Raw genomic sequence first — 22,388 nt, forward strand, 5'->3', positions numbered from 1 at the left:
TTGATCAGATCTGCACCCAGATCATTAGGATGTGTGCGATAGATTGATGCTGCGACAGGGCTTGTAATTAGTTCAAGAATATTGATTGCCCGAGCCTCTTAAAAGATGTATTGGTTTCCAAGGACGAGTTGCTGAAGTTAGGATGGTCACCGCGACATAACTAGGTAAGTAGCTGGTCTCAATTCATTGGCAAGGCAGACTTGCACGTCGGCATGAGATGTTTGGGGTGCAAAAAAAATTGACATGTACCTTAATAGTTGCCAAATACAGACGAAATCCGTGCAAGTTTTGTGCAAGTCCTGCAAGTGCTCTCGAGTGTGAGACTTGCAGAGCTGTCGGACTTTGAAATACTATGTTCCTCTCATTTTCCTCTGCAAAATCAACATAAACTAAAATCTCGTGACTTGTTACAAGCCTCTGCAAGTCTTTTGCAAGTCTCATCCTCAATTATTCAGAGGCTTGCACTACTCTCGGCATCTCACTTTTTTGTGCCGCAACTCTCCTGCAAGTCTCCCTTGCCAATGAATTGAGACGGGTGATTCAGCAGAACTTTGAATTTCGGTAAGTTCACACAGAAGCTAAACGTGACATAACGCGTTCTGTCACGGAGTACAAGCACCTAAGGTTGGGAAAGTATAAACTCGACCAACCGTGACGCGAGATGACTAACCTAATTTGGACGCGAACGACGGCAACGTTATTCACTCTTCCACACAACCAATATTTAAATTCTAAAAACATAGAAAGATTCAGATTGATCTGGGCTACAAATGTATGTTTTTAAAATTAGAAAATATTAAATTTTGGGTGACTTATTTCACTAAGGAAAAAATTATTTTTTTCTACCTCAGAATGCCATAAAAAGCATTTTGGTGAAGTTTTGAATTTTTTTCTCTCAATTTTTGCCGCTTCAGTTAAAATAATATTATATAATTACATCTATATATAGTGCATTACTAATATTACTAATATAATTTGGTAAGCAATTTCGGCTATCTTGGCACTTTCTCACACTATAAATATTCAAGATATAGTCAACCTTTTTTAAAGTACTAAAAACATACATTATGAATCTAACTACATGCACAAGACAAATAAATGAGTCAAATGTTAGACTACAGACCCTCAACATTCCAAAAAGTAATAAATTTCTTGGATATAAAAAAAAGTCAAAGTCTTCACGTTGATTTTTGCCGCTAGGGTCCTTCCAAAAGGGGAAAGTGGCTGTGCCGTGACTACTGTGACAGGTTGGTCGAGTTTATGTTTTCCCAAACCAACCTTACCTCACGGGTCGCGACATATGCTGTCTAGTGTCTGCTTATCCTGTTCTTTTATTTATTTCTTGATTATCTCTTGAATATTGTGCACATCCCTTTCTTCACACAACCCTGATCATTTTAGACAACTAAACAATCGAGACATTACTACGAGGAAAGAAATACTGCGCCTTATACGATTATGGCTTCTGCAGATAACTTCATCTTCTGGTGCGCACCGGGCAAGACCGAGGACGAAGATGTTGGCTTTGAAGATGAAATGCCAAATGAAGAAGAACCAGAAGAAGTTGAAGATAAAAGAGGGAAAGGCAAGGCAAGGGAGTCGATGTACGTGTCTTTAGTGGAAGGTAAGCGCTCAACAAACCATCCTGTCTCGATCGCTAATGCACAAGTAAGGCATGGTGAGAACTGTCCTTGAGGGCGAAAACTTCTTATTCTCCGATGAGGAGCTAGCATTCTTCACTGCATACAGCACTCTCTCATGTATGCTTTTGATCCGTATTCAAGTTTGACTCTCACTGAGGGATGGTCATAGATAAGGCCAGGTATCTCCTTGCACGGTTGCTGGTCCGAAAGACTGGAAAGTGGTACCGTCTTGACCAGCTTAAATATGTCGCAGAGTTAGGGACAGAGGGTATCGTCGAAGCTATGAAAGAGCTTTGTGGTACCCTATGTTCCAATGCCAGCTCTCAAAAAAGCGCGTTATCCGATCTTCCACGAAGCAAGCCTCGTCGCTCGAGTTCGAATAAAGATGCAGAAGTGATTGACCTAGTATCAGACGATGAAGAAGAAGAGTCGATTTCTACAAATGCAAATATATCACCAACAGCCGACACTAGTTTGTCAGACCAAAACCGAATCCCTGCCGAAAGCGCCAAAGTCAGTGACCCGAGCCCAAAGAACGACAGTAGCCGGAGCCTTTTGGATTATTACGCAGAGGACGAATCACATGCGTCCTTGTCGGATCTCTTGAAATGCTTGACTGTTGAAGAACTCAAAGGTCTTGCCAGGACTTTGAAGCTTCCAAGTACGCTTACGACGGTAAGAAAAAGGGATATTAAGTTCCACCTCTAAATACTAACAACGCTTGTATAAGCGGTCAGCACTGGTGGAAGGCCTCCTAGCTTGTGCATCTGCACAGACGACTCTGGGTGGTTTTGCATCCAGTGCCTCGAGATCAAAGAAGTCTGTAAAGGACTCAAAATCTCTACATCTGAAACAGACGTGCTTGTCATTCAAACCAGTAAGCAAGGCCAAGGTACAAATGGATGTTTTGAGAGGGCTGGTGATGAAGATATTGAGTAAGTGCACAAGAACTTTGTCGATATTGTCTCTTACCCCAGTTTATCCAGAAAATTGCATTCGCATTAACGATGCAATTAACGCTTTATTTCATCGATTGCATATTATCTACTTCCGCTCGTAAGCATCGTGGCTTCCCACCTTATGTATCTTGTTTTAATGTATATTCATTTTCAGAACCGAACATCCGACGTCTCTTTTGACGCCAGCTCTGCTGAGACGATGTCGCAAACGATATTATCCGCTTTATACTTACGTTCGAACGACAGAGATATTCACCTCTCGAGAGGCACTTATTTCCTATGAAGAGGCACTTCGGATGGAGGCAGCTATCGATCTCATGCTTGAGGGCAATATCGATGTCGAACTTGCGGAGCAACATATTGATGCCTGGGCTCATGGCCGGGAGAAAGGTTCAACTACTTATGGCCCTCTTCCGCACACCTTAAGAGCACGCGACGAATCGTCTGAAACCTCTGGTAATGCTGAGAAGGAGAATTATCCTGGACCAAGCGGAACTTTGCGAAGTCGTAGTGTGAGTGTATTCGCGAAGGGAGAAATCGACGTAGAACCTGGAGTTGCTCCGGAAAAAGAATCTCAGACCGTTGCAAACGCGAAGTATGTCGTGAGCGTTTTTGAGCGGGTATATCCTCGATGGCAGGAACTCGTTCGCCAGCGTGGTGAGCTGGAAGCGCGTCCTCATGGGCTTGAGCGTTTTGACGAGGGTTACATTCTGACGCGCATCGTCTACAAAGGCAAGTTTTGAGACATATTTTCCAGGTGAAATGCCCAACTGACATAACCTGCTAGGTGCGACTGCATATGGGAAACTGAAAGATTTCGACAGGGAAATCGCGCTCCTCCAGGAACTTCTAGCACAGCGTCGCTGGAGGCGCGGCAAACGTGGAGCATGGTATGATCGATGGGCTCTTGTGCTAATGCATCATGTTGTACGCCAAAGACGCGAGATAAATGGCGAGCAAGTACCGTTATCCAAAGAAGAGCAGAAGAAAGTGCTCCAGAAGGCCATGGACGTTGTGATCGAAGGCCTTCATGATGAGGATACCCACATTGGTTCGTGCTCGCCTTGCATCGGTATCCAAATACACACCTATTAAATTTCCAAATAATTAGTGAGTAGACAGTCGCTCGAACGCCGACTATCACGTCTGGAGAATCGTTTGAAGATACCCGTTAAAAACCGCCATGAATGCGTTGGGAGATTGAAAAAAGCCGCTGAAGTGAAAATCACTGGCGAGCGGGTCCGACAACGCAGGGCTGGTATCGCATTTGACAAAACCGGAAAAGTCAACAATAAAGCCGTAGTCCCCGTGTCTATACAGATGCAAGGAGAGGATGCTGTAAGAAAACACCTCGATCAGCTGAAGAAAGAACGAGCCAAGGAAAGATGGACTGGGAAGTCCCTTTGGTATGGCAAGAGCGGTGAAGAGGTCAACGTCGAGACGCTTGTTCTACATTATTATGAGCTCGACGGATACAAAGGGTATGTCCGCTGCTATAAAATTACACTTGGATTCACTTTTGACTGATTTCTGCAGGTTTCACTCTGAAGCAAGCATTATATCTACCATCTGGGGTCTTCTATTCTGGGATATCCTCTTCTCTTCTGTGGCAGGGGCATTTGAAACACCTTATCAATCTGCACCGCTTGATATCGCGACTGAATGTTTCTACTTTGCGCGTAAGGATGCTATCGAAGAACGTCTCCAGGAGATTAAAGACGGGAAGGCTCCCGAGATTCTTACAACAACAGATGACAAGTACAGAGAGAACAATACTATGTGTGTGGGTGTTCGTTGGAATGACTTCTCGAAGCAAGATCTTGTGGAAATCGTTACTGTACGTCGCAAGCCATTGGAGTTTGAAAGATGCTGACTCATATATTCTTATAGTGCCTTGGCGGAGAAGGACTTTCCGTGATCTGCCAGTTATTCTGCGAAGATTACGGAGGGCGTCACAGTGGTGTGCCTGACTTGATTGTCTGGCGTATGAGTGACAACCTGGCGAAATTCGTAGAGGTCAAAGGTCCTGGGGATAATCTGTCCGAAAACCAGAAGGTATATTTTCCAAAGTTGTTCTGATAACCTCGTTCCTCTTACGATCCTATTGCTTAGGTGTGGATCGACGTTCTTCGTCAAGCTGGCGTCAATGTCGAAGTATGTCGAGTCGCTGAACGCGAGAAGCCAGAGACCCAGGCGATGCGTAACATTCCAAAGAAACACAAGGTCGTCAGAGTGTATCAGATTAACGACGCAGACCGTGTACCTATTGACCTGGATGAGGGCGATAAACTTGAGCCTGAATCTGAGGAGGAAGTTCCTGAGATCAAGCAAGAGGACGGCGTGGAAGACCACCCTCGTAAGAAGCCGCGGATTGAACAGCCGGACAATGACGAGATGATGGATATTGTTCTTTATAACCCTTCCCAAGGCAGCTCTGTCATTGAGCTTTGACTTGGGAAAACTGCCGTCACAATTCGAATATATTTCCCCGAATCATGCAATGATTTACGAACCTGATATACAGAATACTATTGGAGGATACCAAGACTTTCCATTTATCTAGATGCACATTTCCAAGTTACCACGTATAATAGTCCACTAACTCGCTTGAGTTTGTCTAAAATGAATGTATACAAGTCCTACATGCAAGATGTTTTGTAATATACAAAGAACCTATATCCGGTATCGCTCTCAATTCCATATTTAAAAAGATCTTCACTATACCACTGTGCCATTGCTCTTCGAGCGCAAAGGTACATGCAGCGCAACAGCATTGAGCAATGCTTTAACACCAGAAACACTAATATCCTCATCGATGTCCGCTCCCCAACAGCTTGATTTCTTTTGATGCCCGTCGACGTCAACAGTATGTATGAGCTCCACATACGATGCAGCTTTCACGCCTGCACCCAAGCCAATCGAGTGTTCCGAATATTCGCGTACAGTGAACGTTCCATCATGATGAGGTGCTAATGCAGCCAAGACAGCTGATAACGGACCGTTTCCTTCGCCAGTGACGAGCATTTCTTGTCCGTTAATGAATACCGTTGCGTTTATTGAGCGCACTTCGCCTTCGCCAAGGTGTTCCATTGTGAATTTTTGCAGGAGGATTGGGAGTTCGCGTACAGTGAAGCCGTATGTCTTCCTGAAAAGCGCAGTTAGCGCATCGTAGCTGATCGCGCCATCTGCGGAGGCGCGCTGCACGGCCTCGAAGAAGTGAGCTTGCATGCGTCGTGGAAGATCTAACTGAAGCTCGTTGAGAATGACAGAAGCCACGTCTGCCGGACCGGAACGCGCATTGAATCCGACAGATAGCTTCAACTCAGGCAATGCACGATCACCGATATAATTATTGACCGCACTCAAGACCGCGCGTAAACCGGAACCAGCTATGTCCGTATCGATTCCTGCTCCCCACCAGCCTTCCTGTCGTTGTCCAGGCTCGCGCTTCGCTTCCACGACCTCGACGTATGACGCTGCTTTTGCATTCTGGCCATCGCCTATGGTGTGTTCGCTGTATTCTCGAATAGAAAGGTCGATGTCCAAGTGCATCTTCAATGCGTCCAAGAAAGCCGATAAGGGACCGTTCCCATCACCGTGTACTACTCTGAATACGCTGTCAACGGAAAGAGTTCCATCGAAGTGACGTCGTTCATCAGGCGCTTCACCTTCTTCAAACGGAGTTTGATCCACTGGATCCGATACCGGTTCGTCTGTGACTTTGAACGATCGCAAGACGAGACGACCGTCGTATTTTGGTCCACCAAGGTGGTAAGAAGAACGGAAAGCAGTGGTGATATCGTCCACCGTCATCTCGCGCGCTTCGCGGTCGGATATCTCCTGTATGATACTATAGAAAGCAATTTGCATCTTTCGAGGCATGTCAAGGCCCAAATGGGTCTTCACAATATACGCAATGCCACCCTTTCCAGATTGCGAGTTAACGCGGATGACCGCCTCATACGTGCAACCCAGATCGCGAGGGTCGATTGGGAGGTATGGCATGTCCCAAATTTGCAGCTCGCCCTTCGCCGCTGCTTCTGCATGTCTCCTTGTCTGCGCCTCGAAGCCCTTCTTGATCGCGTCTTGATGTGAACCTGAGAATGCGGTGAAGACGAGCTCGCCAGCGTATGGATGTCGAGGATGTACGGGAAGGTCATTGCATTGATTCACAATGTCGATGCACGCTTGAATATCGCTGAAGTCGAGCTTTGGATGGATGCCCTGCGTATATAGATTTAAGGCAAGATTGACAAGATCGACATTTCCTGTGCGTTCGCCGTTCCCATATATACAGCCTTCGATACGGTCTGCACCAGCCATGCAAGCCAATTCAGCAGCTGCAATAGCAGTACCTAATAGCATGGTGAGAAATGACGCATATATGCAGACCTGTCGTAACTGATACTCACCGCGGTCATTATGTGGATGCAAACTGACAATGATCTTCTCTCTTTCGGAGATATTTCGACAAAAGTTTTCAATCTACACGGATAATGAGTAGCGAAACCACTAGATGAATGCGAGAACAAACTTGATCAGCATAGTGATTTGGAGGAGCAATTTCAACCGTCGCCGGCAAATTGAATATAATGCGATCCTCTCCAGGATCAGCCTTCCCCCAGGCTGTCTTGACCGCTTCACAAATCTCAAGCGCAAATTCCGGTTCCGTCTGTGTAAAGGTTTCCGGGCTATATTCATACTTGAACTTCGTTCCAAATTTCTCCGCGTATTCGTCCGTCAACCTTCTGACAAGCTGTGTATGCTTGATAGCCAGCTCAATAGTTTGAGCCTTGGAATTTTGGAATACGACTTCACGGAACATAGGGCATGTAGCATTATACATGTGGATAATTACGTGCTTGGCACCAGCAACTGATTCGAACGTCCGACGGATAAGATCCTCCCGAGCTGGAGTAAGGACCTAGCACAGATGTCGTAAACGAGAGTTACCAAAACAAAGGCATTCGTTGCATACCTGGATCCAAACATCGTCGGGTATCCTTCTTTTCTCGACCAAGCTTCTCGTAAAATTGAAGTCGGTTTCACTCGCAGCAGGGTACGATACTTCGATCTCCTTGAATCCGCACTTAACTAGATGATCAAAGAATATATTCTTCTGCTCTGCCGTCATCGGTATTGCAAGAGCCTGATTCCCATCGCGTAGATCCGTAGACAACCATATAGGTACTCTGTTGTGTATTTTTGAAGGCCATTGCCTGTCGGGAAGATTCAAGGGAGTGTACGGCTTGTACTTGACCGAAGGGTCAGAACTATTTGCTATGTTAGAAAGGCCAAATAAATAAATATCGTGATATCAATACGCACAGCATACACATTTTTGGAAACAGTCAAGAGGGAAGGTCAAGAAAGGTAGGTAGGAGGTGATGAAGGATAGAACGTAAGAATGGTAGCATTGTTAGCAGCACGAGTCAATAATGGAAGTCAAAACTTTTGGCGAGCGCCGATCGCGCCGATCGGACGACATGCATATATGCAGCACAGCCATCACTTGCACAATATCACCAACCCTCCACGACAGATAACGATGTCGAATGATCTTTATGCTGTGGCTGGTAGGCAGAATCTCACGTATTTAAAGAAAGTAGTTGGTATACTGACCGCTGATCCTAATGATAGATTTTTGTCTGATTCCGATGGGAACTGGGGAGCCATCGGTAGGACACATACTCGCTGGGTCTCACACATATATACTTAATACGCTATCAGGTCGCGGAATATATCGCGGAATGCCAGCTCGTCCTTCAGAAGTCAGGGTTGACATACCAGGTATGTCGCTCTCGCTTGTCACAACCCCTGTTACGTTCTTAAATATGCGAATGACAGATGCAGTGAGCTTAAAGCTTCTTGTTGTCCGTCGAACAATCTGCTCAAGACAGCATTCGTCAGTGGCTATGGAACGAATATAGGTAGGTCAAATGACAGCTTTACTCAATACATCCCACATATCTCACATATGCCCTTCCCGGTGTTTTTCAGAAGGCTCCTGGTCCGAAGTAATGAAGGCTATCCACGATTGCCATGAGGCAGTCCACACTCGAGGTGCCCCACGAATCGCGACTGACATTCGCATTGGTACACGAACAGACCGTACAATAGCTCCAGGTACGGGAAACGAAAGCAAGGTGACGCGGGTCGAGCAGATACTTGGTGGTGTTGCACGAGAGTGATGTGCTTCGGGATACAGCAAAACGCCTGCATGTTTGCATGTTTTACTATGTTGTGTTCTCTGGAAACCAGTCCTGTTATGTAAATTCTCAAAGTAAAGCGTATTATCCGACTACATGGTAATTATTTGCGATCCCAAAGCATTAAGATAGCATATATATGAACACAGGACAGTATCACAGCTCCTCTGAGACAGTACTCTGCACATCCGAAATAGTTGTTGATTCGGACTCCATCCGCTCGAGGCGGCTGTCCATCTCAGCCTGAATCAAACTCTCGCCGAGACCTCTACCAAGTGCGTATGCCTGTTGTACAGGAACAGCACAGGCGATCTGGCGTTCGATCTTGGTGTGCATTGTTATCACCACGTTGAAATGTCAAGGCAAGGAAAGCTCAAAAACGTACGTCTTTTAATTGCAGGTCTGCCCGCTCTTTCACAGAGCAAAATTCGTAGTCGTCTGGAAAGCCCTGCGCACGGGCAAGTTCGCGGAGTGTGAGCACCCTTCTATCCTGTTAGGGTAACAGAGAATCCAGTTCAACTTCACTGTTATGAGTGGATGTCTAAGATTAAATGCTTACAGTAGGATGGATAATATAGGCATTCCTTGCACCCGGATGAATCGTTGTCTGCAGAGAATGAAACTGTCCATTTAGATCTAGGCGGCAGTATGTATCTGTCCGATACCAACCCTCTTAGCTCAAATCCAACATTGAACAAACATTTCGTACGCACCCTTCCACAACCTCCCTCTTTTATTTCCACTACCAACACGAAGCGGTTGTGGAAGGTCTGTAAAATATTGTATAGATTAAGAAACACTTGATCACGGCTACTCTTGCCTAACGTACCTTTAAAATTCGCACAGGGCCTAATTGGAACATTCACAGTTCTGCATAATGAAACTTTATGTCAGTGTTGATATGCATCGCGAGGTTGAACTTATCGAACCTCTCGACATTTTTCACCGAAAACAGAGATGTACAGTGGTGATACACCCTTGTAAACTCGCCCTGTCCCTTTCGACAGAATGCTTGGTACAGCGTTCTCGGCACTGAGGCGTATCGAACTGGATAGCCATATCCAGAAACTTGTGCGTCTTCTGTATCTACCCTCCGTATTCCCGCAGCGGCTGGAAATGCTGGTTTCAGAGACCTCAACCGTCTCGCTCCCGCTGGATAGAAAATACCAGGGTTCTCCCTTGTTAATCGCAAATGATTAAAGTCAGCAGTATTAGGATTTTAAATGCACTCACCAGTCCCATGGAAGCTGCAAAAAATATTTCTCGCGTCAATCCCACATACATTTTAACAAAAGAAAACTCTTCATTACCAGATCGTCAATTGCCTCCTTTACCGTTACTGCATAGAAAGGCGCACGCTCGTGCTTGACATCTCGTCCGTCCCGTGATGCTAATGGAGCTTGATAATTGTTAGTTATTCGACGGTTGACAGTGTTATGTCCCCGCCGCGGTATGTGTGTCGGAATAGGCCATTTTGGCAATAACAAATCACGTCGTGCGGCCCAAAAGAAGACACACTTGCGCTGGTGCGGCGAACCGTAATCCACGGAATTGAGAACTTTGAGTGAGCATTGGTACCTGTGCAATGCATGCCTTGGTCAGTCTGTCAAATGCAAAATGATATTCTTCTTACCCAAGACTTGTTAAAGTCCGCACTATAAACTTCACCATACCGCCTTCGACTCCACCAACAATCTTCCGACCTTCTTGTCGTCCTTTCAAGCGATAATGTAATATACTAGTTACGTTTTCAATCAAAACATACTTCGGGGAGTAGAATTCCACATAGGACAGAAGCGTCGGAATACAGGTTTGGCTAAATATACGAGTGTCAGCACAGAAAGTAGGAAGAGCTACCAGGACCGAACCGTATGTCATCAATGCGCTAATCATGAAGATGAATAGGGGTAGCAGATAATATGATTGACATACAGGAAGAAATATGTCCAGATTAGTTGATGTGGAAATCATGGAAAAGATAATGTAACCGCACTTTAAACCTGTTCAGTCCGGTGTATGGCTGGCACGGAGGTCCGCCCATGATCAGATCGACTTCGCCCGGACGTGGGAGCGATGGAAGAACCTCCTTTTCAGGTCCGAGAGAGAGTAGATCAGGAAGGCGTTTACCTGCCTCGAGGTCTACTGCGTATTTCAGAAGGTCATTGCAGTCTCGATTATATACAATGATACCCTCGTGGTTGGCTCTATGCATTGAGGAAAAGGGTCAGATAGTGTAAGAGATCGAGTAACTCGGCATATACTTCAGTGATCGAGCCGTGGAAGGACTATGCTCGACAGCCCAGCAAGTCTTGACGAATCCGGAATGGTCCATACCCACCGTTAGCCCACTAGCACCTATGGTTGAGAGTAAGTTTCTATCAGTATAAAATAAGGAAGACTATAACCAGAGAACAAGTTCATTGCGCGTAACGGTCTCCTCTTGATGAACTCTTCACATTCTAAATACGCCTTACGAGCTGCAAGACATTCTATGCATTGCCTTAGTGACCGCTTCTGGTTTTCTACGACGAAGTTGTCGGGACCCTCCAACCATGCGTCTAAGTCGTCAATATCAGAAATTTCAGAAACGAAACAATGGCCGTCCAAGCGCTCAGGCGGAATTCTCTCGAGTTTTCCTGTCGGAAACAAAGATCGCTGTGACAAATTTCTCAGTACGTAACCCAGTCTTATTAGATCCATCATTAACTCACTTGCAGTATGGGCGTTTTGTCATCAGAGTTGCACCGCGACCTTCCAAAGAATGTCACCATTACCTGGGAATCTCCTCTGTGCAGGGGAAGGTTGACGATCTGAGCAACTCCCAGCAGCCTATGTCGTATGTCCTTTTCCTTCACGTACACAAAGTCGAAAACATGATAATGCTTATCATAAATTTCAAGAGTCCTCGGAAGTGACCTCTCGCTGGTTTGATGGGCTGAGCTATCCTTGACCGCACATGAATAGCATTTCTTATGCTCCAGCTGAGCTGCGTAAGCACGTTCGGTGCTTGACTTTGGCGATTTCTCACACTGGAAGTCCACAGTCGACATCGTCATTTTCTCCTCGTCCCATTTGTAGCTTGAATGGTAATTGTCAGCATTCATTGTTTGTTGAATGTAATTATAGCAGATATTAGTTCGACGTGCTCACCTGAGATGAAAAGAGCTTGGACCAGCATCATTATCTGGAATGACAACTGGTTCAAGAACATCGGTCCCAAGATGACAGACAGTAATCTTCTGGAGAATAGTTTCCACGGGATTATTGTCACATTTATCGAGAAGAAAGAGGGCCTGCGGACTAGCTGTTTCGCCAAGAACAGTTCGAGAACCGTGGTCAAACCACCTGAGATGGAAATACTTCGAAGACTTCGATCTTCCATCGGATCTGCGTCCTGTTTTATCGAAAAAATAGATGATGATGCCAAACCTTTGCTTACTCGGCAAACGTTTAAAAACACTATGGATAAGTATAAACTCACCATGACGAGTTCCTTGGAGTGGTTTTCCCACCTTCGCCCTCAATTGATAATCCCGGAGCGGACACGGCTACTGTATCATTGATCTAGGTACTATTTAATCCTGTATTCAATTAGGAATCACGATTTCAGAAACAAACATACGTGATATTCGACGCCATCAACGAAAACAGATTTAAAGCATCCTCTTGTACCAGTAATTTCTTGGCCCCATGTAATGGTTTCCGGAGCTGTGGGATGAACGACGAAAGGGACGTTCGGGACACAGACATTCTGTAAACTGGGTTCCATGGAAAGAGGTCCATTGGTCATTATCAAGGATTGCAGGAACAATCCCTGGGCAATGCTCCCAACTCTTGGAGTTACAAATGATACCAAAGGCCCTTTCTCTTGCAAGGCTGGTGGAGCTGGTCGTCGTGCGTGAGCCCGGGCAAGAACTTTCACCTTATCAAAGTACGTCCAGTACATCCTTGAAGGGTATTCTAAGATATACCAAGCAAAATGCGTCCGTATCCAGATTTCGCTGTCAATGTTTCAGCTTGAAAAATTACTCTGGAATAAGAAGAACAACTGACGATGCGTCCGTCCAGACATCCTGTATGGCCGTAAGTTTTACAGATAAACTTACAGCTTGTAGATCTGTAAACCAGTCCTCATCCTCGTTTTCTAGCTGAAGTTGCGGTCTGACTAAGCCAGACGCTCCGTAGAATGCTGTATCTTCGTCCGTATTGACGTCCATAGGTAGTACTTTCCGTTCTTCCGACTCGTAATCATACACGTCAAAGAAGCTGAGTACACGGACTGGAATTGTCCTGTCGTCTCCAGCAACCGGATCAGTCTCACCAAGTAGAGCACAGAGATCATCGTCTTCCTCGAGCTCGTCCTCGAGGGCAATGTACTCTGCATTGTGTACAAAGTCAGAGACAGTAACGATAGCGAATGCAGCCACTCACTGTTCGCCTCGGATGAGGTTAACGAGTTGACTTTACCTGAGTTCGTTGTAGAGCATGACATAGAATTACCAAACGAATCAAAAGAAGCACTTTTCATAGGCGAAGGGTATATGGAAGACGAGAATTTAGAGAGTATACGGCATTTCTTATGAACACTCAAGGGCTCTGCCTTACACCTTCGTTTCTGGGGAGACATCACGGACCAACGATGGAAAGCCAAGCAAGATCAGCGTGAACATTCTGAATAGAAAAAATGCAAAGTATTTTAAGTAGACTCTGAAGCGGACTTGACGCGGTTCAGACTCCGACACATCCGACGCCGCTTGACACCTGCAGACTAGGCCCTAGAATGGATAGGCTTATCCGTGGATCCATACCGTGGTAATAAAGTTCCCACGGTAACTGTACCACGGTAAAAATTCCCACAGTTACCGTGGTTTATTGTGAATCCACCGATGAAAGAGTAAGAAAACATATTCTTCCTATATGCACTTCTTTAACTCTAAAGTTTGTAATATATTACTTTTTGAGTATTTAGAAGGATGTAATACTAGAAGTGCTTCTATTGATAGGGAGTGGAACATACAATACTACTTGGTTGTTGTCTTTCATTGTGTGAAATTTGTTCTTTTGTCACGTGCTGAGTTGTTCACTTGCATCGTGCTGAGTGGATGCTGTAGACTAGGGTGAGAAAAAATTTACTTTTATTGTAGAAATTATAACTTATACTGAGATAACAACTTTATTTATTATATAATAATACATATTAGCTGTATACACTTATATGTAGAGTGAAACATGTGGTTTCACTAGTAAGAATCAAGTATATAAAAATGTTTTATTACACTCCCAGTCAAGTACTCGAAGATTGGCACGGTAACGTGGATTACCGCGGTAACTGTGAGAATTTTTACCACGGTAAGAAAAAACCACGGTATGGATCGTGGTAAGCTCGGATGGTTACCATTCCAGGGCCTACTGGTAACTGCAGACTGCAGTCCTTCTCCAATATAGGAAGCATAGTTTTGCAATAGTGAAGGAAGATGTAAAATCGTTTCATGAAATGTACCTGGGTGACCGTTGTTGAAAACAAACGAAGTTGCATGCGCCGTGGACCTTGATCTTTGACGAGAGGCTGTAGCTCAGCCTCTCCGATCACCAAACCTTATGTAATGACTTACAGTAATCCTGGAGCGTTCACTACTTCTAAAAAAAATCCGCTGGATATTCCTATCATATGATTTCGAGGCGTAAATACGATTTCTATACTGAAATCTATACTTTGTTTATACATGCCGAAAGTTAAATGAATCTCACACTTCGTGCAGAGGTCCATACATGGAATTGGCGTACGCAGTGGCACGCAAACGAACCGCGAAGTTGATTCAGGGTAAGGAATGAGAGAGGTAGGGCGGTTCTAGCGACTATCCGGTCTTCATATTTTCATTTCCGGATCTGACTAATATCAGACAGGAAAATATCAAGCAAATATAATATAATTACAGGACGAATTGCTAAGCTCGTACAATCACAGCAAGGTATCACAGCAAGTTATCAAACAAAGCAATGCCAAAGCAGGTATCAAAGCTCTTCTGATATAATACTATGCACATCTGAGTCAGTATGCCGACCCCTCTCAAATTCCTCGAGGTGACCCTCAATCTCTGCTTGAATCAAACCCTCTCCGAGGGCTCTTCCAAGTGCATACGCCAAGTGAACCGGAACAGCGTTGCCAATCTGCCGTTGCATCTGGTACCGAGCAAGCGTGTCTGGTATCAGCCTCAATTTTCAAGAAGATCTCAAGAACGTACGTTTCTCATTTTCACGGCTATTCGTTCTTCTGCAGGGCAGAATTCATAGTCGTCGGGAAAGCCTTGTGCACGTGCAAGCTCGCGAGCTGAGAGTACCCTCTTATCCTATATGGACGGACGGGTTGGAACAAGATGATTCTAGCATAACCATCAAGATACAAACATACCGTAGGATGAATAACACAAGCGCCCTTTGAGCCTGGATTATAGCTTGTCATCAGCGTTCGGAATTGCTCGTTCTCATCCAGCCGCCAATACGTGTCTGTCCGGTTTAGATCATCTCAGCCCGGATCACGCATTGACTCTTTCTTCCACTTTCGTGTATTACGCACCTTTCTTCGATTCTGCATCTCCTTTAGCTTTTTCTCCCTTTAATGACTTTGGAAGGTCTATGCGAATGTGGATAAATTAGTCTTCGTGAGCAACGAGAAACCTCTGCTCAGACATACCGTTAAAGTTGGCCAGCGGTTTGATAGGGACGTTCACTGTTCTGTATTGAATAAAAGTTTGAAAAAGTTATATCTAGTACGTTAATTATAAGTTCGGGGCTCATCAGACCTCTCCACAACCAGCGAGGGATACAGAATCGTGCAGTGCGCCTCCACCCTGGCCAAATGACCTTGTCCCTTTCGGCAGAAAGCTTGGTACAGCGTCCTTGGCGCTGACGCGTAGCGAACAGGATAGTTGTACCCGGATACTGCCTGAGCATCTTCCGTGTCCAATTTCCGCTGATCCACGGTGGCCGGAAACGTTGGCTTGTTGGAATCCTGCTTTCTTGCACCATCTGGGTAAACAATACCTGGGTTTTCCCTTGGATAGCATAATTATCAAACCCTGTGAGCAATATGAGTGAATCAAAATGCACCCACCAGTCCCATGCGGGCTATTACATGTTCGTTTCTTACATCAGTCTTCTCAACAACTTATCAACAGCAAACTTCATTACCAGGTCGTCGATCGCCTCCTTTATTGTGACAGCGTAAAAAGGTGCCTGCTCGTGCTTTTCACCTGACTCATTACGCGACGCGAGCGGGGCTAGAAAACCGTTCGTGATTCGTCGCTGGACGGCCTTGTGGCCTTGCCGTGGTATGTGTGTTTGTGTGGGCCATTTCGGCAAAGCTAAGTCAAGGCGTGCAGCCCAGAAGATGACACGGTTCCGCTGTTGTGGTGAGCCGTAGTCTGCAGCATTGAGGACTTTCATCTGACACTGATAGCTTGCACATTGTGTAAGTAAAAGTCCCTTAAGAGAAAATAGAAGAGGTTTACCCAAGACTTGTAAACGCTCGCATAACGAACTTCACCATACCGGACTCTATTCCACCAACAATCCTGCGGCCCTCTTGTCGTCCTTTCAGACGATAATACAACAGGCCAGTAACGTTTTCAATACAAACATATTTCGGCGAATAAAATTCCACGTAAGACAATACGGTCGGAATGCAAGTTTGCCTAAAATGTAAGTGTCAGCATGTTAGTAGAAAGAACTATGAAGATCGTACCTGATGTCATCGACTCGCTAAACCAGAGGCACATGCATTATACCATCACGCAAAAACAGTAAATGCAGTAAATGATGCCAGTGAGAATGCAGAAATTATTAGGTCAGATGTATTTGACCCTTTCCTTTGAATAACTTTTGTAGAACGTACCTTCCACGAATTCATTCCGGAGAATGGCTGACATGGAGGACCGCCCATAATCAAATCAACTTCACCGGGCGATGGAAGCGGTGGCAGAGCCTCGTTTTCGGGTCCCAAAGACCGGAGAGTAGGAGGCGTTTTACCGGCATGAAGTTCTGCCACATGTTTGAGAAGTTCACTGCAATCTTGATTATACACAACTGTGTCCGCGTGGTTGGCTCTGTGCGTCGCGAAAGGTCAATTGATGTGAGGCCCAGGATATAGGATGCATACTTCAATGACTGGGCTGCTGCAGGGCAACGTTCGACAGCCCAACAAGTTTTGATGAAGCCTGATTGGTCCATGCCCGTCGTTAATCCACCAGCACCTGGGATGACTGATGAGTCCTCACGAATAATTTAGTTGACGACTATTCGTACCGGAAAACAAGTCCATAGCACGTAGCGGTAGTTCCTTGACCGAATCCTCACTCTCAGAAAACAATTCGCGGGCTATCAAACACTTCTGGCATTGTTCTAGAGGCCTTTTCTGGTCGATGACGAAATTGTCAGGGCCCTCCAGCCATGCGTCTATGTCATCAATGTCTGATATTCTCAAAATAAAGCAGTGTCCATCCAGACAATCAGCAGACATCTTCTTGACCTTTCCTGTTGACAGCAAAGATCGCTGTGAAAATTCTTCAACATGCAGGCCAGATAAACAAGCAGTAAACTCACTTGCAACAAAGGAGTGGCTTCTTTAGGAGTATACTTAGGCCGTTCGAAGAGTGTCACTTCCAGCTGGGGATTTCCGTCAGAAGGTAGGATTTTAGCGATCTGAGCGATTTCCAATAGCCCGATTTGTCTTGTGGGCATTTTTACATATACAAAGTCATTAACATGATAATGCTTGTCATAGATTTCCAGCGTCATTGGCAGTGACTCTTCATTTGTCCGATATGCCGAACTATCCTTGACTGCACAAGAATAACATTTCTCGTATTCTGGCTGAGCCGCATAGGCACGTGCAATGCTTGGCTTGGGAGATTTCTCAGCATCAAAGTCCACAGCTGACAAGCTCATTTTGTCCTGGTCCCATTTATAGCTTTAATTGTAATTGTCAGTATCCATCATTCTGTTGAATGTGGGTCTGGAGAGCATTGGCAAGACGTGCTCACCTAAGATGGAACGAGCTCGAACCAACATCATTGTCAGAAATAACTAGTGGCTCAAGATCGCTGACACTGAGATGGCGGACTGAAATTTTCTGCAGGATCGTCTCTACAGGGTTATCATCGCATTGATCAAGAAGGAAGAGTGCTTGTGGATTCGCTGTTTCTCCCAGAATGGTTCGAGAACCATGTTCGAACCACCTTATGTGGAAATATTTCCCTGATCTGGGACTCCTCCCAGGTTTGCGTTCTGCAACTTCGTAGAAATACATTATAATGCCGAACCTTTGCATTATCAGTAAGTATTTAGGGAAAATTGCAGAAATCTGTTGGAACTCACCATGTAGAGCTTCCGGCAGCAGTTTCCCCGTTTCCATCTGTCGATACTGCCACTGTGTCGTTCATCTAAAAGCTTGTCAGTTTGTCTGCTGAAAACATAAATAGCAGGTCCACGAGAAAACACACGTGATACTCTACTCCATCCATGAAAACGGATTTATAAAGGCCTTGTGAGGCGGGAATTTCTTCACCCCACGCTATTGCGTCGGGGTCGGTAGCATGAACGACGAAAGGGATGTCCTGTACACAAACATTCTGCAAATCGGGGTCCACAGAAGGGCGTTCGCCGATCATCAGCAAGGATCTCAGAAACAGTCCTTGGGCAATGCTTCCAACCCTTGGTGTCAGGAATGATGTCGAGGGCTCCTTAATTCGTGAGGGCCGAGGAGCTGGTCGGCGTGAATATGCTTGAGCAAGAGCCTTCATTTTGTTATAATACGTTTGATACGATTCTGAGGGGTCCTCAAGAATGTACCACGCAAAATGTGTTCGGATCCAGATTTCACTATTTAATTGTCTTAGCTAAGAATGTTACTGTTGCAGATAAACAGCTAACTCTTTGTCTGTCCAGACTTCCTGTATCGCGGTGAGTTTCACGGGTATACATGCATCTACTGCATCAGAGAATGCGTCCTCGTCCTCGTCGTCCGATTGGAATTGCACGCTTGTGAAGCCAGACGCTCCGTAACATACTAAATCCTCGTCCGGATCTACTTCCATAGGAAGAACTTTTCTGTCCTCCGATTCGTAGTCGTAAATATCAAATGAGGTCAATATTCGCACCGGAAGCGTTTTTCGATTCCCGGGGGCTGGGTCAGACTCAGCTAAAAGTTCACAGAGATCGTCGCATTCATTGATCTCATCTTCGTGGACAGTGTACTCTAAATCGTGAGGGATTTCAGAATCACAAGAGAATAATTAGTACCAGTAACGCACTGTTGATTGAGGACGAGCTGGCTTGGCCCGAGTCCGTGGTGGCAGGAGATGATACAGAGTGACTGAAAGTGTCAAAGGTCAGAGCTTTCAGCGGCGAGAGTAAATTGTCAGATGAAGGCGCAGATATTCGGCGTTTCTTGGGGAGAGTAATGAAGGGTCCTGCATTACTGGTTCGTTTCCGCGGAGACATTACTGGGTCGTTAAAAGTTAAGCGGAAAAGAGAAAAATATAAGGCGTCCCTATCTACAGCTTATATAGAAAACGCATCGAGACAGAAGAGAGGGAACACAAGAGTGACAAGACCATTGACCTTGTTCACTTTGAACAAAGGATCCAACGCGTGAACGACACGCTTTAAACTCCGACGACACTGCCACCAACCTCGACGCGTCTCGCTGCACGCGTGCTTGCTCCTTGCGACGCGCTAACCATGTCTCTACCCGTCCACTCCGTGAATATATCCTACGACGATGAAAAAGGTGATAATTTGTCTTATAAATGTAATACTTCGCAGCTGATGCTCGTTGATAGAGAAAATCAAGGCGTTCGTAAGTACGTTTGAAGGACAGAAAGATGTGACGCGTGGAATTGCAGAGATGGACCTTGGAGACAGACGGGATGGCGACTCTTTGAGAAGGCTGAAGTATAAAAGCCAACTGGTATGTCTGTGAAAATATCTTCCTACCAGACTGATTTTCAGCTGCCGTTCAGCAAAAAATTGCAAATCGCGAGCAGCAGATGCTAGTCATTGAACTAGAAGACATATTCACTGTACGCTCGTTTTTATACTCTCAAAATCATTTGCTTGATCTACCCCTTTAGTATGAAAAAACTGTGGCCGAGCTGGTGTTTCGCATCTGCAACAACGCCAAGCGTTATGTTGACCTCTTTTGCGAGGCTGTAGACGAGCTAATGCCACGGCCTACTAAGGACATTAGCGATCAGGACGAGGTCATAGATGTTATCTTGCACCAGAGAAGAGAGAGGAACGATCAACTAGAAAATACACAGCAGCCGGAGTTTCCTGTGCACTTGTTGCGAAGATAGTGAGCAGCAACTCTGATAGCATACGTCTCCGTCGCTTACGAGATGATGAATAGCAACCTTTATTTCCAACCTCTGAAATCCGACGTGTCCATGGCGGTGCGCGATGTCAGAGGTGTACACCTAGGCAAGCTTATTACGGTCCGAGGCATTGTCACTCGTGTTTCGGAAGTAAAGCCCTTACTTCAGATTAATGCCTATACCTGCGACGTATGCGGCGCCGAGACGTTCCAGGAGATCAAGCAGAAGCAATTCGCCCCTATAGTTGATTGTCAAAGTGAAGAGTGCAAAAAGAACAACATTCGCGGGTCATTGCACATGCAGACACGTGCTTGCCGGTTTAGTCCTTTCCAAGAAGTAAAAATCCAAGAAATGGTAAATTTTTGCTGCAGAGTATTTCAATTTTCAATGCTGACAAAATCATGAATAGGCGGACCAAGTTCCTGTCGGGCACATCCCTCGTTCCATGTCTATCCATGTCTACGGAAATCAGACGCGCATGATGAACCCAGGCGACATTGTTCACCTTGGAGGCATATTTCTGCCTATTCCTTATACTGGGTACCAGGCCATTCGCGCAGGATTACTCACTGATACATACCTTGAAGTACATCACATACACCAGTTAAAGAAGCAGTACAGCGACATGCAAATGACACCAGAGATAGAACGGGCCATCGAGGAACTGAAGCAGGATCCTAATCTGTATCATAAGCTGGCACTGAGCATAGCACCCGAAATCTATGGCCACGATGACGTGAAGAAGGCATTGCTTCTGTTACTCGTAGGTGGTGTAACGAAGTCTATGGGGGATGGTTTGAGGATTAGGGGAGATATTAATATGTGTCTTATGGGTGACCCAGGAGTGGCTAAATCCCAGCTACTCAAGTATATTGCTAAAGTCGCTCCACGAGGCGTGTACACTACTGGAAAAGGATCTTCTGGCGTTGGTCTCACCGCAGCTGTCATGCGTGATCCTGTTACTGACGAGATGGTGCTGGGTAAGGGCTATATTATAAATGTTCGACGAAATTACTCACAGAGTTTTCAGAGGGTGGTGCACTTGTACTCGCCGACAACGGGATCTGCTGTATTGATGAGTTCGACAAGATGGATGAGTCGGATCGAACTGCAATTCACGAAGTCATGGAACAACAAACTATCTCTATCTCGAAGGCGGGAATAACAACAACGCTAAATGCCAGGACATCTGTCCTTGCAGCTGCAAACCCTCTCTACGGCCGATACAACACCAAACTCTCACCCGTTGACAACATCAATCTCCCTGCGGCTCTTTTGTCCCGATTCGACGTTATGTTCTTGATTCTCGATAAGCCCACTCGTGAAGATGATGAACGTCTTGCTCACCATGTCACACACGTTCACATGTACAATGAACACCCAGCTTTGGAATACGATCCAGTTGAACCTGTATTGATGAGGTACAATTTCATCGTTGGTCCAGCAAGTATCGTTCTCACTGTCCATTCTTAGACATTATATCGCCAAGGCCCGTGAAAAGCGTCCGACCGTCCCTCCGCAGGTGTCTAGTTATGTAGTTGATGCCTACGTGCGCCTGCGCAAGCACTCGAAAGAAAAGGAAAAGGAGAACAAGGCACATACATACACCTCTGCGCGAACACTCTTGGGAGTTCTTCGTCTATCGCAAGCACTCGCGCGTTTGCGCTTCTCCGATTCCGTAGATATTCCCGACGTAGACGAGGCTTTACGTCTTATGGAAGCTAGTAACGAGAGTCTGAAGGAGGATGAGGAAGATGGTGAACGTGGAGACCAAACTGCAATGAGCAAGGTCTTCAGAATTATCAGGGAAATGGCTAAGGCTGCAGAGGAAGGTGTTCGGCGCAGCAGCAGGCGTGGTCGTGGGCGCCTCGGAAAGGGTCCTTCAGGTGAAAGAGATATGGATGTTGATGACGAGGAGGAAGAGAGGGGTGAGCTCTCTTTGGTGGATATACGTAGCAGGGTTCTTGCTGCAGGCCACACTGAATCGCAATTAATGGAATGCGTCGAGCAGGTATGAAGTCATTTGATCTTATTCTTACTCTAATACTCAAAATCTTCTTATACAGTACGAAGGCTATAATGTCTGGACAAGAGTCGCAAACAATACTAAATTGCGGCTCGTCAATATTTAACAAGTGCTTACGGAGGCATCAGTTTTTCTTTTTCACTCTCTCGTGCACCATCTGTCGACTTTGCTGTTCCTTG

At 45.6% G+C, this 22,388-nt stretch overlaps 6 protein-coding genes across 6 annotated transcripts; 3 read left to right on the forward strand and 3 right to left on the reverse strand.

Moving 5' to 3' along the window:
• The first annotated feature begins 1,293 nt into the window (after positions 1 to 1,293).
• FOMMEDRAFT_147288 (uncharacterized protein) lies at positions 1,294 to 5,214 on the forward strand. Its single transcript, XM_007267606.1, has 11 exons — positions 1,294 to 1,624; positions 1,674 to 1,760; positions 1,813 to 2,318; positions 2,374 to 2,578; positions 2,630 to 2,699; positions 2,757 to 3,334; positions 3,390 to 3,653; positions 3,714 to 4,083; positions 4,139 to 4,439; positions 4,493 to 4,657; positions 4,715 to 5,214. Exons 1-11 carry the CDS (start codon positions 1,459 to 1,461, stop codon positions 5,051 to 5,053), a joined length of 3,051 nt encoding a protein of 1,016 aa, XP_007267668.1. The 5' UTR covers positions 1,294 to 1,458; the 3' UTR covers positions 5,054 to 5,214.
• A 106-nt stretch (positions 5,215 to 5,320) lies between these two features.
• On the reverse strand, positions 5,321 to 7,935 carry FOMMEDRAFT_157469 (2-isopropylmalate synthase; the record flags this gene model as incomplete). Its single annotated transcript, XM_007267607.1, has 5 exons — positions 5,321 to 6,957; positions 7,015 to 7,087; positions 7,137 to 7,526; positions 7,581 to 7,875; positions 7,931 to 7,935. 5 exons carry the CDS (start codon positions 7,933 to 7,935, stop codon positions 5,321 to 5,323), a joined length of 2,400 nt encoding a protein of 799 aa, XP_007267669.1.
• A 215-nt stretch (positions 7,936 to 8,150) lies between these two features.
• Positions 8,151 to 8,793, forward strand: FOMMEDRAFT_134833 (DUF77-domain-containing protein; the record flags this gene model as incomplete). The annotated part of the gene is made up of 5 exons (XM_007267608.1): positions 8,151 to 8,178; positions 8,243 to 8,280; positions 8,333 to 8,392; positions 8,499 to 8,532; positions 8,603 to 8,793. The coding sequence occupies 5 exons, from the start codon at positions 8,151 to 8,153 to the stop codon at positions 8,791 to 8,793; spliced, it is 351 nt and encodes a 116-aa protein (XP_007267670.1).
• Positions 8,794 to 8,967: 174 nt separating this feature from the next.
• On the reverse strand, positions 8,968 to 13,438 carry FOMMEDRAFT_157471 (S-adenosyl-L-methionine-dependent methyltransferase; the record flags this gene model as incomplete). The annotated part of the gene is made up of 20 exons (XM_007267609.1): positions 8,968 to 9,135; positions 9,197 to 9,301; positions 9,371 to 9,447; positions 9,525 to 9,581; positions 9,641 to 9,681; positions 9,741 to 9,989; positions 10,045 to 10,058; positions 10,122 to 10,389; positions 10,445 to 10,627; positions 10,680 to 10,696; positions 10,805 to 11,015; positions 11,073 to 11,166; positions 11,217 to 11,466; positions 11,523 to 11,889; positions 11,962 to 12,240; positions 12,293 to 12,375; positions 12,434 to 12,812; positions 12,865 to 12,884; positions 12,918 to 13,189; positions 13,243 to 13,438. The coding sequence occupies 20 exons, from the start codon at positions 13,436 to 13,438 to the stop codon at positions 8,968 to 8,970; spliced, it is 3,330 nt and encodes a 1,109-aa protein (XP_007267671.1).
• Positions 13,439 to 14,823: 1,385 nt separating this feature from the next.
• Positions 14,824 to 19,309, reverse strand: FOMMEDRAFT_168758 (S-adenosyl-L-methionine-dependent methyltransferase; the record flags this gene model as incomplete). The annotated part of the gene is made up of 19 exons (XM_007267610.1): positions 14,824 to 14,991; positions 15,054 to 15,158; positions 15,221 to 15,315; positions 15,386 to 15,442; positions 15,503 to 15,543; positions 15,612 to 15,863; positions 15,923 to 15,936; positions 16,000 to 16,267; positions 16,320 to 16,502; positions 16,553 to 16,569; positions 16,703 to 16,913; positions 16,967 to 17,060; positions 17,113 to 17,359; positions 17,410 to 17,776; positions 17,850 to 18,128; positions 18,184 to 18,248; positions 18,309 to 18,687; positions 18,739 to 19,063; positions 19,119 to 19,309. Coding segments are annotated over 19 exons (3,358 nt in total), but the record flags the coding sequence as incomplete, so codon positions are not given.
• Positions 19,310 to 19,553: 244 nt separating this feature from the next.
• FOMMEDRAFT_109511 (ATP dependent DNA helicase) lies at positions 19,554 to 22,388 on the forward strand. Its single transcript, XM_007267611.1, has 9 exons — positions 19,554 to 19,597; positions 19,650 to 19,777; positions 19,830 to 19,889; positions 19,941 to 20,164; positions 20,219 to 20,537; positions 20,593 to 21,163; positions 21,214 to 21,604; positions 21,657 to 22,194; positions 22,250 to 22,388. The coding sequence occupies exons 2-9, from the start codon at positions 19,715 to 19,717 to the stop codon at positions 22,313 to 22,315; spliced, it is 2,232 nt and encodes a 743-aa protein (XP_007267673.1). The 5' UTR covers positions 19,554 to 19,597; positions 19,650 to 19,714; the 3' UTR covers positions 22,316 to 22,388.

The sequence above is a fragment of the Fomitiporia mediterranea genome, assembly GCF_000271605.1.
Source record: "Fomitiporia mediterranea MF3/22 unplaced genomic scaffold FOMMEscaffold_7, whole genome shotgun sequence".
Classification (NCBI taxonomy): domain Eukaryota; kingdom Fungi; phylum Basidiomycota; class Agaricomycetes; order Hymenochaetales; family Hymenochaetaceae; genus Fomitiporia; species Fomitiporia mediterranea.

Bases quoted from the DNA above. Each gene is read 5' to 3' on its own strand.
- FOMMEDRAFT_147288 (XM_007267606.1), top strand. From the start codon at position 1,459: ATGGCTTCTGCAGATAACTTCATCTTCTGGTGCGCACCGGGCAAGACC. The intron at 3,335-3,389 runs GCAAGTTTTGAG...ATAACCTGCTAG, and splicing joins GACGCGCATCGTCTACAAAG to GTGCGACTGCATATGGGAAA. The intron at 4,658-4,714 runs GTATATTTTCCA...CCTATTGCTTAG, and splicing joins ATCTGTCCGAAAACCAGAAG to GTGTGGATCGACGTTCTTCG.
- FOMMEDRAFT_109511 (XM_007267611.1), top strand. From the start codon at position 19,715: ATGGACCTTGGAGACAGACGGGATGGCGACTCTTTGAGAAGGCTGAAG. The intron at 20,165-20,218 runs GTGAGCAGCAAC...GATGATGAATAG, and splicing joins GTGCACTTGTTGCGAAGATA to CAACCTTTATTTCCAACCTC. The intron at 20,538-20,592 runs GTAAATTTTTGC...AATCATGAATAG, and splicing joins AAGTAAAAATCCAAGAAATG to GCGGACCAAGTTCCTGTCGG.